Source organism: Grampus griseus, assembly GCF_964374135.1.
Source record: "Grampus griseus genome assembly, chromosome: 2".
Taxonomy (NCBI): domain Eukaryota; kingdom Metazoa; phylum Chordata; class Mammalia; order Artiodactyla; family Delphinidae; genus Grampus; species Grampus griseus.
Genome location: NC_139018.1, coordinates 127,295,226 through 127,309,837, shown reverse-complemented (window position 1 = coordinate 127,309,837; position 14,612 = coordinate 127,295,226). Strand labels below are relative to the sequence as shown.

The 14,612-nt window shown below is 46.6% G+C and overlaps 1 protein-coding gene across 2 annotated transcripts in view; it reads right to left on the bottom strand.

Annotated features, from left to right (window-relative positions):
- The window catches only part of TTC23 (tetratricopeptide repeat domain 23), a 111,093-nt gene that overhangs the window by 15,755 nt on the left and 80,726 nt on the right, over positions 1-14,612 (bottom strand). For both annotated transcript variants that reach the window (XM_082649151.1, XM_082649150.1), the window contains 2 exons: positions 5,454-5,581; positions 682-831 (listed from right to left, as the gene is read on the bottom strand). In XM_082649151.1, the coding sequence (XP_082505277.1) occupies positions 682-831; positions 5,454-5,581 (278 nt within the window). The remainder of the gene's footprint in view (positions 1-681; positions 832-5,453; positions 5,582-14,612) is intronic.

Sequence of the window (14,612 nt, the reverse complement as noted above, 5' to 3'; positions counted from 1 at the left end):
TCTCTAATAAAATGGTGCTGGACAACTGGGCAGCCATTTGGGAAGAAGATAACATTAGATCCATACCTCATGCCATCCACATAAACTCCAAATTAAAAAAAAATAAACATAAGTAGTAGAAGAACACACAAAGAGTTCCTCTATAAACTGGGTGTACAGAAAGAGTAAAATAAAATAAGATCGAGGGCTTCCCTGGTGGCGCAGTGCTTGAGAGTCCGCCTGCCGATGCAGAGGACACAGGTTCGCGCCCTGGTCCGGGAAGATCCCACATGCCGTGGAGCGGCTGGGCCCGTGAGCCATGGCCGCTGAGCCTGCGCGTCCGGAGCCTGTGCTCCGCAACGGGAGAGGCCACAACAGTGAGAGGCCCGCGTACGGCAAAAAATAAAAAATAATAAAAAAAAAATAATAAAGATTGATAAATTACGCTATGTACAAATTTAAAATTATTTTCATAGTAAAGAATAATTGATAACTTATTTAAAAATTTATGTGCATAAGAGGATTACTGTACCTTTTACCCCAAAAAGTGTGAGCTGAGATCAACTGCAAAAGTGATGTCATCTTACATAAATAAGCCACTTGTAAAGTTTCATTTAAAAAGAGCATGGTGGAGGGAGAGAAAGCTACCTGTGGGGAAGGGTGGGAGGGTTTTTTCCCACATTAGTTGGGCTGCAGCTTTACCTTCTTCAGTTTCTTGTGGGCCCCTCTCTGGTTCCCCTGTGCCAGGTCAGCCCCGCCCAGGAGCCGGTATGTCTCTGCCACCTCGGGACTGAGATCGCCAAACACTGCCACTTTGGCCTCCAGGGACTCTCTCAGGATGGAGGTAGCTCTCTGTGAAAGGAACAAAAAGCTGTCTGGTTAAATAAAAAGTTCAAAGCTGGATAAAGATCAGTGCCTCCTAAGAAAATGATGTAACTGGTAATGTATTTTCACTTTTTAGGGGAATGAGTTTGGGTAGAGTGTCTCATGAGCTGAGCCTACTTTCCTCCTTAAATAGGAATCAGGAAATAATATACATGGGGTGAGGGGGTGTTGCGGGGGACAGGAATGGTTTGAACTCTGAAGAGAGAATGCATAAAGGACCCCTGGAGAAAAAGCCATCTCAGATGTTACAGGAACCCATTTTAGTTGAGTAGTAAGAAGAAAAGCTAACATGCATTGCATCGTGTCCTTTATGTGGCAAGAACCATGCTAAACTGTTTATGTGTGTGAGCTCATTTAACTTGCACCATCTCCTTTAGATAAGGACAATTTTAATCCTTGTTTGCCAGAGGAGGAAATTGAGGCATAGAGCAGTCAAGAAACTTGCTCAGAGTCAGACAGTCCATCAGTGGCAGGCAGATCTAGGATCTGGAACCTGCCAGTTTTAATCCCTCTTAGTTGCAGGCTCTTCTCCCTCTGTACACAGTGATGTTCTTATGTAAGTGAAAACTACAGAGTTTCCTGGCATTTACAGAACATCCAGAACATATTCCAGGGTTTTCCATTTCTCACAAGAAATAGTTCAGGAAACCAAAAGCAAACATTCCAACATGGTGAAAAGTTAAATACATTTGACATCTTGTTTGGTTTATCTGATTTATTTATACCAACATGGAATACAAAATATGAGCTGGTATTAATCTCTTCAGTCATACACCAAGACATACAGAGGGAAAGCCCTGTATGTCGGTCTCCCATGTTTCTCCTGAAATTCTTCTACGATCTTCTACATAAAAGCATGATTACAGGTAGAGATCACAAACGCCCAATATAAGAGCCGAATAGGGACTTTGCTGTTGGTCCAGTGGTTGGGACGTCGCCTTCCAGTGTGTGTGGGGGTGCGGGTTCAATCTCTGGTCGGGGAGCTGGGATCCCACATGCCTCATGGCCAAAAGCCGAGGCACGGAACGGGGTCAATACTGTAACAAATTCATTGAGGACTTTGGGGGTGGTCCACATCAAGGAAATCTTTAAAAAAATATATGGGAGAAATAAGTGGACCTTAAAAGAAAAATAGAGCCGAATAAAGCAGGAACCAGTGAAGGAGCCTTGCCCACCGCATAGCCCTGAAGGCATCCTGCTAGCGCTCCCCAGATAGAGGAGTTCGCAAGGCCTTTACTCAGTTTATTGGCAAGAATATGAATTAGGTGCTGGGGGTGGGATCAGGGAACCACGGTAAAAGGCACTGTTAAGGCAGAAACAATTTCTCAGATGGAAAGATAAATCACTGCTGGGGAAGAGAAACTGTAAATTGTGAAGTGTGTGACCCACCTTGGTATGGGTCTTGCCTGATGCTAAAGCCTGTCGTGTCCCTTCCCAGTGTCTGTGATGCAACTGTTGGGTTTGGCAATTCTTCCATGAAAATTGGTTGTCAGGCTTGGAGGAGCCAATGATGGAAAGAAGAGCCAGACACCTTTTCCTAAATGAAGCTCTCAATGCCATTTACAGCCTGATTGGGGAAACTAGAGATAGATGTGCATGAACTTGAATGGCAAGTCAAGATGGCAATGGAAGAGATGCCACATGGATATGGGTTTAAAGGAAAGAGACAGTGATAGTCTCTGAGAGTTAGAAAAGCTTAATGGAGAGAAGTGAAGAATAAATAGGATTTAGGTGGACCAAGAAGAGGGCATGGGAACCTGGGAGCACAGTGGGAGCTGGGGGAAGCACACGGCACATTCAAGGCCAGTGAGGGGACTAATTTGACTATAGCAGAGAAAGTAGGAAGAGGAGCAGAGGGAGATGAGGCAGGAGTCACGGGCTGGGCTGGTGGTGGAGACCTTCATGCCAGGCTGAGGAGTTTAGATTTTCTTATGGGGAATAAGAAGTCAGAGAAGATTCCTGAGCAGCAGAGCAGCACAACTAGAAGAGTATCTTTTAACCTGTGGCAAAGTAAACTTCACTTACATTTTACCTTAAAAGGCATTTTCCTTCCCAAGGATCACCTTCCTGTTGGCAAAGGGTCCTAGCCCACATGTAGGCTGTGACACATCTGAGGTGGTCTGAGCACATCCTTGTGCTCGTGCCTGGGACTGTCCTTGGGCCCGGCCCCATTGGCCAGCTCCTGCTGGAACCCACAGTGAGGTCTGTAACCAAGAGTGAGCATAACACAAGGTGACACATTTGGTTGGACAGATTGTGTCACACACAAGGGTGCCTGGCAGGAGAATGAGGAGGGCTGAAGTCCGGCCCGTGTTCCGCTCTCTAAGCAATGTGCCCTGGCATGGACTGCACCCACCTGAGGAAGAGGCAGCTTTGTCTATTCTTACAAGGGCACCAGAAGGGCTGGCAGGGGCTGTAGAATGAAAAGATCCAGTTTGCTAAAATCTCCAGGGGAGGCCTCAGGAAGTGAGGTACATCTTTAGATCAATGCCACTGATTTGGGTGACTTGGGCAAGGGCAGTGAGGTGTGGCAGCTGTGATGACAGACATCAGGGCAGGAAGCCAGACAGGAACGGGGAAAAGGGTGGATGCCCTGTGGCAGCCAGAGCAGTCAGACAGCCCATAGCCAAGCATCCATCCACCCATTGGCTCAACGCTCCCTCACCATGAATAAGAGTCCTTGCTGTCATGGAATTTGGTCTAGTCAGGGAGAGACAGTAACTGTCCACAATATATTATTGTAATACATTACTCTGTTATATAATTATATCAGACAGGATTCTATGATGAAGAATAGTGGGGAGAATCTAATGAAGACTGAGGGAGGGGAATCGGGCAAGCTGGTGAGTCCTGAAGGATGGATCTGCATTAGCCAGGAGATCAATGAGGAAGAACCTTCCAAGAGCAGGAGACAAATGCTGATGCTGCCCAGAAGCGGGGATTAGAAAAGGCCACTGTGGCTGGAACACAGATCAGGGGAGGGGGCAAAAATGAGACTGGAAATGTCAGCAGAATCCATAACGTGCAAGGTATTGTGGGCAATGTGGGATTCTGGCTTATCTTAAGGGCTCTGAGGAGCCAGTGTAGTATTTTACAAATGGGAGTCCACTGATCAGATGTGCTTTTTGCAAAGATCAACATGGTTTCCTTATTCAGAATGGATTAGAAAAGGGCAAGAGTGGAAGCAGCAGCTGCGGAGCCAGAGTTTGTTAGAGAGGTCCAGCTGGGAGATGATGACTGACAGAGGTGGAGATGGCAACCAATGGATGGATTCAAGGAGCATTTTGAAGGTAAAAATGACTGATGAGCTGGAAGGGGTGAGGCATGATGGGGGCAGAATTCCCCTCAGATCTCTGCCCTGAGCACTCCACATAGAACTTCTAGAGATGTTCTGGAATCTGAGGCCACTGGAAGGCCCCTCTCTACTTGGTTGGGTGATCCAGAAAAATATGGAAACTCCATTTGTTATGGTTACTGTAGCCCGACTTTGGCCCGACGAACATTCGTGCATCTAGATTAAAAACCTATGTTCCTTAAGCTCACATCAACTGAGAGAAGGGTGAAGGATTAAGGGTTAGGAGAGAGCTGTCAGGGAGAAGGTCTACATAAAAGCAGAGGAAATAAAAAGGTTTTCATCTCAAGGACTTGCCTTGACAGGTTAGAGGTTTTTTGTTTTTTAAAAAGTATTTATTTATTTGGCTGCGTCGGGTCTTAGTTGTGGCATGCGGCATCTTTCATTGCGGCACGTGGGCTTCTCTCTAGTTGTAGCATGCAGGTTTTCTCTCTCTAGTTGTGACACGGGCTCCAGGGTGCGTGGGCTCTGTAGTTTGCGGCATGTGGGCTCTCTTGTTGAGCTGCGCAAACTCAGTAGTTGTGGTGTGCAGGCTTTGTTGCCCCATGGCATGTGGGATCTTAGTTCCCTGACCAGGAATCGAACCCATGTCCCATGCATTGGAAGGCGGATTCTTTACCACTGGACCACCAGGGAGGTCCCATTGACAGGTTAGAGTTGAAAAAAATATCTGTATAAATGAAGCATGTGGGTATCTGGTAGTTGTTAGGCTTTTTATGGAATAAGTTCCCAAGGGTTTAAGTACCAATGAATATAAATTCTGGGTCTGGTTCCATTTTTACAAGCCATGGAAAACATGCCTGTATGGTTCAACGGACAGTGAGCCGTAACTTCTGCACTGTGTAGTTCTTATTAGATATGCAACTTTCATCCATTAGCTAAGATAGTAAGAGAGGAATTAGACACACTAACTTCCACCCTCTATGCCAGCCAGAACCACAGGCTGCGGTAAGCAGAGTCTCTCCAGTGGGTTCTCAAGGTTTCTAGTCCTTTAAGATACTCTGCAGGTGGACATGGCATCTACATTCTCATGAACTTTTTTGTTTCCCGAGAGCGAATATCTGGGAGCTGCCCAAGAGTGGCTGCCTGGCTTTATTTATCCCTCTCCCCGTGGAGCCTGGCACATGCCTTGCACATGGTAGATGCTTAATGCTTTCAGAGTGCAGGAGTAGCCCTTTGGATATCAACTGGGTCGCCAAGGTAAATAACTAGTCAGCTGTGGTCCAAACTCACTTACCTCTTTTTGTCCAGTGACTTGTAGAAAATGGCAATAATCATCTTGAATTGAAAGAAATTTGGCTTTTCCTATCCCTTCAGCATCCTTAAGATTAGCCATGCTATCTTGAAAATACTGCTCAGCCACATCTGAAGAAAAGCATCACAACAACAATTTTGAAAACAGCTTGCAGATTTGAAATGGAAACAGAATAACTATGTGTTTAGTCATGGTGAATGATATGAAAATAATAAGTAATTGGACAAGATAACCCAGTTAAGGAAACTGTCTTTTGTCAATTAATCTGACTGTTTTATTAGACAGGGTCTAGTTCTCAGAAAGATACTGCAATTTATTTTCGTTGGTTTTCATACATCTTCCCTTTCCCAGTGATACAGTAAGCAAAGTTAATGCAAACAGGGAAACTATCCCCTAGACCTGACACATGTTAAATTTTCAGATTGATTAACCATTAATTCTTTGTAAAACTCTGGTTGCTCCTCACTGGGGTTAGGACTCCAAGGATCCACTGACTTCAGTGGACTCTGTAATCTTGGAATGTAGCGTGATAACCCTAAAATTCTGGAAAATATGGCTGACACGCTGCTGAAGCAAAAACCTCAACCATTCCAAACACTTAAGCATACTGGTTATAATATAACAAAAATATTTGAAATATTTGCAAATCTTGAAAGCAAAAAAAGGAAAAATCTCAGGTATGGAAAATGAAGAGGAAACTAAAAGCCAAAGCAGGGAAGGGGAGCTAAAGCTGAATGGTCCACGAGGGGATTAGGAAAAATGTGTACTGTATTCCAAGATGGGGTTTGATAAGCCTGAGTAGGGCTGGAGATGAAGCCTGAGGCCTCTGTGTGGTAGGAAGCTGGAATGGGGCTCCCTGCAAAAATCCAGTGTTATAGGCAGATTTCTAGGATGTCCCCAAATGACCCTCAACCTTGATTATGCCCTCCTCTTTGATTATGGGTGGAACTTATAAATATGCTGAGATATTACTCCTGTCATAAGATTATGTTATATGGCACAGTTGACTGTGAGAAAGCAAGATTACCCCTTGGGCATAACCTAATGACACCAGCCCTTTAAAAACAGAGTTTTCTTCAGTTGGAGGCAGAAAAGGAAGGCAGAGAGATTCGAAGCATGAAAGGGATTTGAAAAGGAGGTTCTCCATTGCTGAGATGGAGGGGACCATGGTACAAGGACTCAAGAGTGGCCCATAGGAGCTGAGAGAGGTCAACAGTTAGCAGGAAAATGGGGAGTTCAGTCCTACAACCACAAAGAACTGAATCCTGATAATAACAGGGATGAGCTTAGAAAAGGACTCCATGATCCAGATGAGAATGTAGCTGGCTGACAACTTGATTTTAGCCTGAGCAGAGACGCCAGCCTTACCATGCTAGACTTCTCACTGACAGAATTGTGAGCTTAAACTGGGTGTTTAAACAACCATAATTTGCTATGCAGCAAAAGAAAACCAATATAGCCAGGAATCCCTAAAATTGAGATAAGAACAATTGCGCTGGTCCAAGGAGAAGCCTCAAGGCTGTCCCTCCAGAGGCCATGGCTAGAAAAAGAGCATCTGAAAGAAACTGGGACACTGCACGTGAGGCAGGCACATGTTTGAGGGCTGAATCTGCACCACCTACATGATTTGGAAGTTCTTTTTTTGTTTTAAATTGTTCTACATCCCTCTCCCTCTCTCCCTCCCTCCCTCCTTTCCTTCTTTCCTTTTTTCCTTCTTTCCCACCCTCCCTCCCTCCCTTCCTTCCTGCTGTGCTGCAAAGCTTGTGGGATCTTTGTTCCCCGACCAGGGACTGAACCCAGGCCCATGGCAGTGAAAGCACAGAGTCCTAACCACTGGACAGCCAGGGAATTCCCTTGGTTTGGAAATTCTGAACCAATAAAGTAGAAACTAAGGGCTTAATCTCCAAAATATACAAATAACTCATACAACTCAACAACAAAAAAACCAAACAACCCTATAGAAAAATGGGCAGAAGACCTTAATAGACATTTCTCCAAAGAAGACATACAGACGGCCAGTAGGCACATGAAAAGATGCTCAACATCACAAATTATTAGAGAAATGCAAGCCAAAACTACAAAGAGGTATCACCTCACACCAGTCAGAATGGCCATTGTTAAAAAGTCTACAAATAACAAATGCTGGAAAGGGTGTGGAGAAAAGGGAGCCCTCTTACACTGTTGGTGGTAATGCAAGTCGGTGCAGCCACTATGGAAAACAGTGTGGAGGTTCCTCACTGTTACTCAGTGTAGAAACTTCTAGCACTTAATTCTTTTCCACCTTTTCATATTAATTTATTATGCTGAGTCTTGCCAAGCTCAAAAAAACACTGGTGGAGGAGAGGATGTTGGGGAAGCTGTAGAAGGCAAGAAGCATCTAGGATCCCCCAGGGTTATTTCTTTCTTCGGAAAAAAACATCAGAGGGCCTGGCAGATGGTGGAAACTGTGGACCACTTAGGAAAAAAGAAAAGCCCACTTACCTTGTTTCCTCTAAGTCTTAAACATAGTTCATTTTCATTTTATGTGGATGATACTAAGAAGTCAGACCATTTCTTCGATAGAATAAGTACAAAATCTTAAGATGTCTTTTGAAAAGAAGCTATTAGCATTTATTAATGAATTCTGTTGAGACATTTCGTAAAGAGAAATATGCATTCCTAGCAAGCTCTGTCTCCAAACTGTTTTTACTTAGGTAAAACTAAAAATAGAATTACCATAAGATCTAGCAATCCCACTCCAGGGCATATACCCAGACAAAACTATAATTCAAAAAGATACATGCATTGCTATGTTCACAGCAGCACTATTCACAGTAGCCAAAACATGGAAACAACCTAAATGTCCACTGACAGATGAATGGATAAAGAAGATGTGGTACATATATACAATGGAATATTACTCAGCCATAAAAAAGAATGAAATAATGCTGTTTGCAGCAACATGGATGCAACTAGAGATTATCATACTAAGTGAAATAAGTCAGAAAGAGAAAGACAAATACCATATGATATCACTTATATGTGGAATCTAAAATATAGCACAAATGAACCTATCTATGAATTATAAATAGACTCACAGACATAGAGAAGAGACCTGTGGTTGCCAAGGGGACTGGGGGTGGGGGAGGGAAGGACTGGGAGTTTGGAGTTAGCAGATGTAAACTATTATATAGAGGATGGATAAACAACAGGTCCTACTGTATAGCACAGGGAACTATATTCAATATCCTGTGATAAACCATAATGGAAAAGAATATAAGAAAAAGAATGTGTATAAAGTAGAAACTAGCCTGAAAGTGGAAAAATTATAGGACTCCAGCACAGGGGTAGCAAACTTATTCCGTAAAGGACCAGATGGTAAATATTTTAGGCTTTGAGGACTAAATGGTCTCTACTGCAGCAAAAAAACAGCCAGAGGTGACATGTGAAATGGAGCTTGGCTGTGTGCCAAGAAAACTGTTTACAAACATGGGTGGGGAGCTGCATTAGCGTGTGGACCGTAAGTTTGCTGACCCCTGCTCTAGCAGAGGGAAATGTGATTGTCTTCCTCCCTCAGGGATGTGGGACACCTCCCCCCTCCCCCCTGAAGTGCCTGCTGGAGAAAACCTCACGGGGACACATGACAGTACGTAAAGTTTGTTGGGGACGATTGTGAACCATACATACAATGGTCTACTTAACATTTCCATTTGGACATCTCATATGTACTGTGTAGCACAAATACACATGAGCAAAAAGCTCAGATGTTTTCTTTGGCTTCTTTAGACTTCCTCTGTATTTGATTATTTTCCCTTTCTCATCTCTAATATTGTTTTTGTGCCTTCTCCCCATTTCTCTTGATTAGACAGGACAGTGTGTTATCTATTTGGATATTCTTCCAAAGAGTGGGCCCTCAAATTAGTTTTTCTCAGACTGTGATGTGAATGCCAGGTGCTTCCAAAGAGGCCTCCATGAACGCAGGGCTCCAGAATTCATGGAGGAGCAAGGAAGGGGCCGGCCTGCGCAGACTGTGGTCGCTTCTGGAGGCGGCAGTGAGTGGGAAGGAGGGCAGGCTCTGCAGGTCAGGGGCTGCCTGCGTCAGGCTCCAGCGCTGCCGCCTTCTGGCTGTGCGCCTCCATTGTTGGCCTCGGCTTTTTCACTCAAAGAGGAATCTTTAGGCTAGCGCCTCCATTATAGGGCTGTTGTAAGGAGTAAATGGGTTAATGCACACACAACTGATGACGTGCCTGACACCTAGTCAGTGCTCAGTAACTGTTAACCATTTTAGTTTCAGGGACAGTTTCGATCACTGTGGCTATGGGCCTCCCTCATCCATACTAGGCTGACCAGCAGGCACACTGGAAGCAGAGATGGACATGGAGAGGACAGGAACACTTGGAAAACAGAGTGGTCAAAAGGCACAGAAGCCTGGGATCATGTGCGGATAAACGGCTCTGTACACCTCAAGAGCTCCAGCCCTGAAATTCACAATGAGCACGGTGGGTCTCCAGAAACGATTCAAGTACATCCCATGTGATCTGTTGTAGAAAGGAGAGAAGTAAACACTTGGCAAATGTGTCTGTCAAATCCAGGCAACCTAAAGAAAACTTAGGTGTGAAAACAAGTAAGTTTCATTTATCTGCAAGATTTACTTTGCTTAGGGTCTAGGCAGTTGCCAGATAGAAGCGAGAATTAGGCTGGGAGGTGCTGCCTTTCAGAGAGGTCTCGGTGCTGACTGGCCCCAGACTTTGTGACTAGACAGGAGTCTATTGAACTGGAGTCCCTGCTCCACTCTTTCAATGGGGGTCTATCCACTGCCAGACCAGCTGATGGATTTCTAGAGTATTACTCAAATTTTTTCTTGGTAGGAGAAAATTTTACTACTGTACATGAAAAGTGTTACATCTCTTTAGTCCTTGCTGGCTCATGGGAGAAAATATTACAGATTAAATGTTCAGACCATGTATTAACTTTGGTTGCTTTGATAATCTGATGACAGCAAATGTGGGGATGATGTGGCACTTATTTTGTTGATTCTAAAAGCATTACAGAGATGTATGTTCCATGTCTAAAAATTAACAAGTCTATTCAGGAATGGAGTACTGTTGATATTTTAGTTTTCTGTCTAATTGGGAATTAACCAAAGAATGTAACTGAGCCCTTCTTGAAGAGTAGAAGCTTTTCCGAGTCTCAGCCTCATTCCCCAGATATGAGCCCTTGCTCTGAAGACCTGTAGTTGTAAAGGGCATAGGAAGGAGTTGGGACTGAACAGGTAAGAACTGAGTTTCTGACCCTGGGCTTTTGCAGAAGAAGTGGTGCCAGGCTCAGAAAAAGGAAGAGATCAAAAGGGATGGGAAGCATTTCCCTCCTTTCCTGGGTAAGGAGCTGGACTCTCAGACACAGGTGGACATAGCTGCGCTTTGTCCCTTTCCAGCCCCTCTCTGGTAAAGTTCTCCCACCTCTTAGTATTCCTTCCCCTGGCAGTCACATGCTGACCAACACCCCTTCCCCCGAAAAAACCACCCCGTTTCGGCTGGTCCCATAGAGCTTAGTGCCAGATGCCCCTTTCCATTGTGTACCTGATCTCACAGAATGCTGGGAGAAAGGAAGCTCCTTGGCCTAACTCATACTCGTGTGTAAATGGCTCAAACCTCTAACTCAGGGAGGCCTAGTCACATTTTCCAAAGAGGATGCTTGTTAGCATATTTGGATCTCTGGAAGAGGGACTGGAAGTGAGGGAGGAAGGAAGGGGTTGGGGGAAGGAAGGAATTTATCACTCAAACTAAGGTTACATGGCTACTGAAGTGGAAAAAAGCAAGGCTTTGTGGTGAGACGTCAGAGACAGGCCCTGACTGGGAATCTGCCCTCTGGGGTCAGCTCCTAAGGTTGCTGCTCCCCTTTCCCCGTTTCAGAGTCCTCAGCTTCTCAAAAGGTCCAAGTTTCTTCCATTTCTGTTCCTGGGAGGTCTCTAGTCACCGGGGGGCAAGGCCAGGGAGGGGGGGGGTCTCTGACAGCTATTGTCACATACAAGCGGACCACATGTCAGGCATCATGTCAGGACCCTTATATATGAGAAGAGCCTAGGGCTCGGGAACAGTGAAAGGTCCAGGGCATACACTGTGAGCGTCTTCCCTGTCTGTAAATTTGAAACCACTTTTATTTTTACCTGGGATATAGGAAAGCTCTTTTATTGCAAGACCCTGACTTATTTTCCCCCATCCCCCAGGCCCCTAAATTAGCTTTCTGAACTATGAATCCCATGATTAGTCTTCGAGGGGAGAGCAAATTTGTCCTATTATTACAGCTAAGGAGTGACTCCCTAAGAAGCAGAGCTGGTTCTCCTGGGAGTGGGCATCCCCCAGGAGGTCCACCTGACACAAGTGACAGTGGGGTTTCCAGAGGGACAGGAGGTCACAGCCCCTGGGGTGGGATGCCACTTCTTGTCACAGACCTTGTGCCTGAAGTTGGGTGTGGGTTCACAAAGAGCCTCGGCAACCTGATGCTGGTGGCGTCGGCAAGAGATGAGGTCATTTTCTAAAGCACAGGAGCATGACTTAGCTTGTAAATCTGAGCCCTAGTGGCACAAGTGTTCCAAGGCCATGAATCTTCTCCCATTTTCATTCCCGCAGAATGTTGGGGCTGCCTGTGAGTTAGGGTGAGGGGGTAAGTGTGGCCCAGCGGGCAAGGTGGCTTAATGTCTCCCGGAGGCCCCTTCAAACTCTATTCCATCTGTATGTTCATATACAGGCAAAAGAAAACAGGGCTCCATTCAAAGAGCAAGAGGAATGTGGGGTTACGATTTGGCACCCAGGAGGTCAGGAGGCTTTTAATTAAAATAAATTCCAGTGACCCTGGGCTCATTTTCTTGAGGCTGTCCCAAGGCAAGAGTTGGAACAGTGAGGACAGCTCTCATTATGAGGGAGGCCTGTGTGTACAATGTGACAATTATCTTTTGTAAGTCTTCAGAAACTGTACTCTGCACTAACTGCAAAAGCATTAAGGACTCCAGGGAATTTGAATATGGAAAGTCTCAAATCCTATCCTGGCATTAACCCAGAGGAGCGCTATCATCCAGCGAACAAATGGATTGAACCCATTTAGACCCTGCTGGGAACTGCCTGGGGCTTTTGCACAGGCAGCTGCCCTGAGGCTGCCCGGCAGCCTTGTGGGGGTCACAGAGTAGCCTGAGGACAGACGAAGCCCTGGACAGGCTGACTCCTCATTGCGTGGCCCTCAGTGGTCCACACTGGAGGCCACCTTCAAGAGGAATGTTTTCACAGGGCCTGGACAGGGCATCCGGGAGCAGTAGACCTGCTGCTCCTGAGCTGTGTGGTCCCTGGAAGTCCATGGCCATCTCTGGGGGCAGGTTTGCATCAGTAGAGTAAGGTGACCAAGATGGCGGCAGGCTGGGTGAGGCTCACACAGCAAAGTGTGCATGAAGTGTCTGCATAGTGCCTGGTGCCCACAGGCCTGGTCTGGGCTCAGTCACCATAGGGACTGCCTGCCTTGAATGTCCTCACCACCAGGAAGCTGATCAGGACTTCCCTCCACCCCCAACACCACCCAGAGTCCCACTTGGGGCCACCCAGTAGTGATCAGGTGCCCAGCGCCTCAGGCCTATTGCCACAGTTGCTTGTCTTGGTGAAGTATATGTCATTTCCATAAGCTGCCCTAATAATATGTTTTGAAGCCAAGTCAGGGTATAAATAACTTAGGCGTTTCTGAGAAGTTCTGAACATAAATTATTATCCAGCACAAAAGTGAAACACCAGAGCCTCATAATAGTGGTTATCAGAGAGCCCATCATCCTCCCTAGGAGAGGGATAAAGCCGCAGACTTTGTTCTCAGACACAAAGATGAAAGGCAGTTTGTAAGCAAAGCTCAGTGAGGTTTCAGTTCTGCCACAGGTTGTCCCTCGGTGAAGAGAGACCAACAGCACAGACTTGGGGTGGAAAAGGCCACACCTTCTACTCCTCTGCTGGTCTCAAGAGCTGCCAACCCCTGCAGCCCACACCTGCCCCCACCTTTGGGGCTTCCGGGCTCCCTGGACCTCTGAGGACAGAGCACCCTCAGAGCCACGACCTCTCTGGCTCTGGAGTGTGGTCAGGTAGGCAGCGCCTGGCCTCTGTCTAAGGCCTTGCTTTGTCTCTAATTGCCAGCGTGACGCTGGACACACCTTGGATTCCAGTCCTCTACATGGGATGTGCTTTAAGGTGCCTTCCAGAGGTTTCTGAGAGGGGGTCCTACTAACGATGGTGGAAAACAGGGTAAGAGGCTTCCCTTTTCTTCTCTGGCCTCACCCACCACTCTCTCTCTGCTGCTTCCCCTTCCCACCTGGCCTGTGGAGCACTGAGCAGGATGGAAGCTGACATCTGCTTGGGGAGCTCAGGCACCAGGCTCAGGCTGGCTGGGCATTTTGTAATAAGAAGCGGGCCCTGAGTAGGAGCTGAGGAAGCGTCTCTCAGAACACACAGGACTTGAGGTGGGTGGGAAGGCCGAGGAGGAAGAGAGAGGGAGAGGCGAATAGTGAGGAGGAAGGGAGAGGTGGGTGGGTGTGGCCAGCAGCAGCTTACACTCATTCCCACTGCAGGCCTGCACCACAAGCCCCACTTGGAGGCCTCAGGTTGGAGGTGGGCGACAGAGGCAGCACAGGCAGTCAAGGAGGGCCACAGGAAGGTGAAGACCACCTTATCGTGGCTGCTCCCAGGTGGCCACATTACCTGTCAGGAGCCCACTGGAGCTGGGTGCGTCTGTCTGATTTCCAGTCTCTCTGAGACACATGGGGCTCAAGGAGCATCAGTAACCCCATGAGCAGGGAGTAGGCTGCGGGTGGGGCAGGGCTCAGCATGGGGCAAGCTGAGGAGCAGGCCACAGAGGAAGAGCTGAGAAAAGCGGTGATCGCGGGGGGTAAAAAAGAGGAGACTCCATGGAGATGCAGAGCCTACCTTCAGATACTTACATATTTCGTGTCTACTGTATAAAAGGAGGGGAGAGGCCAGGACAAGTGGGGGCCCAGAAGACATACGTATCCGTGCATAGGGAGTTATATCTTGGGAATGCACCCCATGCCCATGAGTCTGTCCATATAGCCAGGGATCCCACCCCCTGCCCCAAGGTGGGCAGGGGCATAACCCATTCCCTTCTGCTGTCTCTGGAACCTAC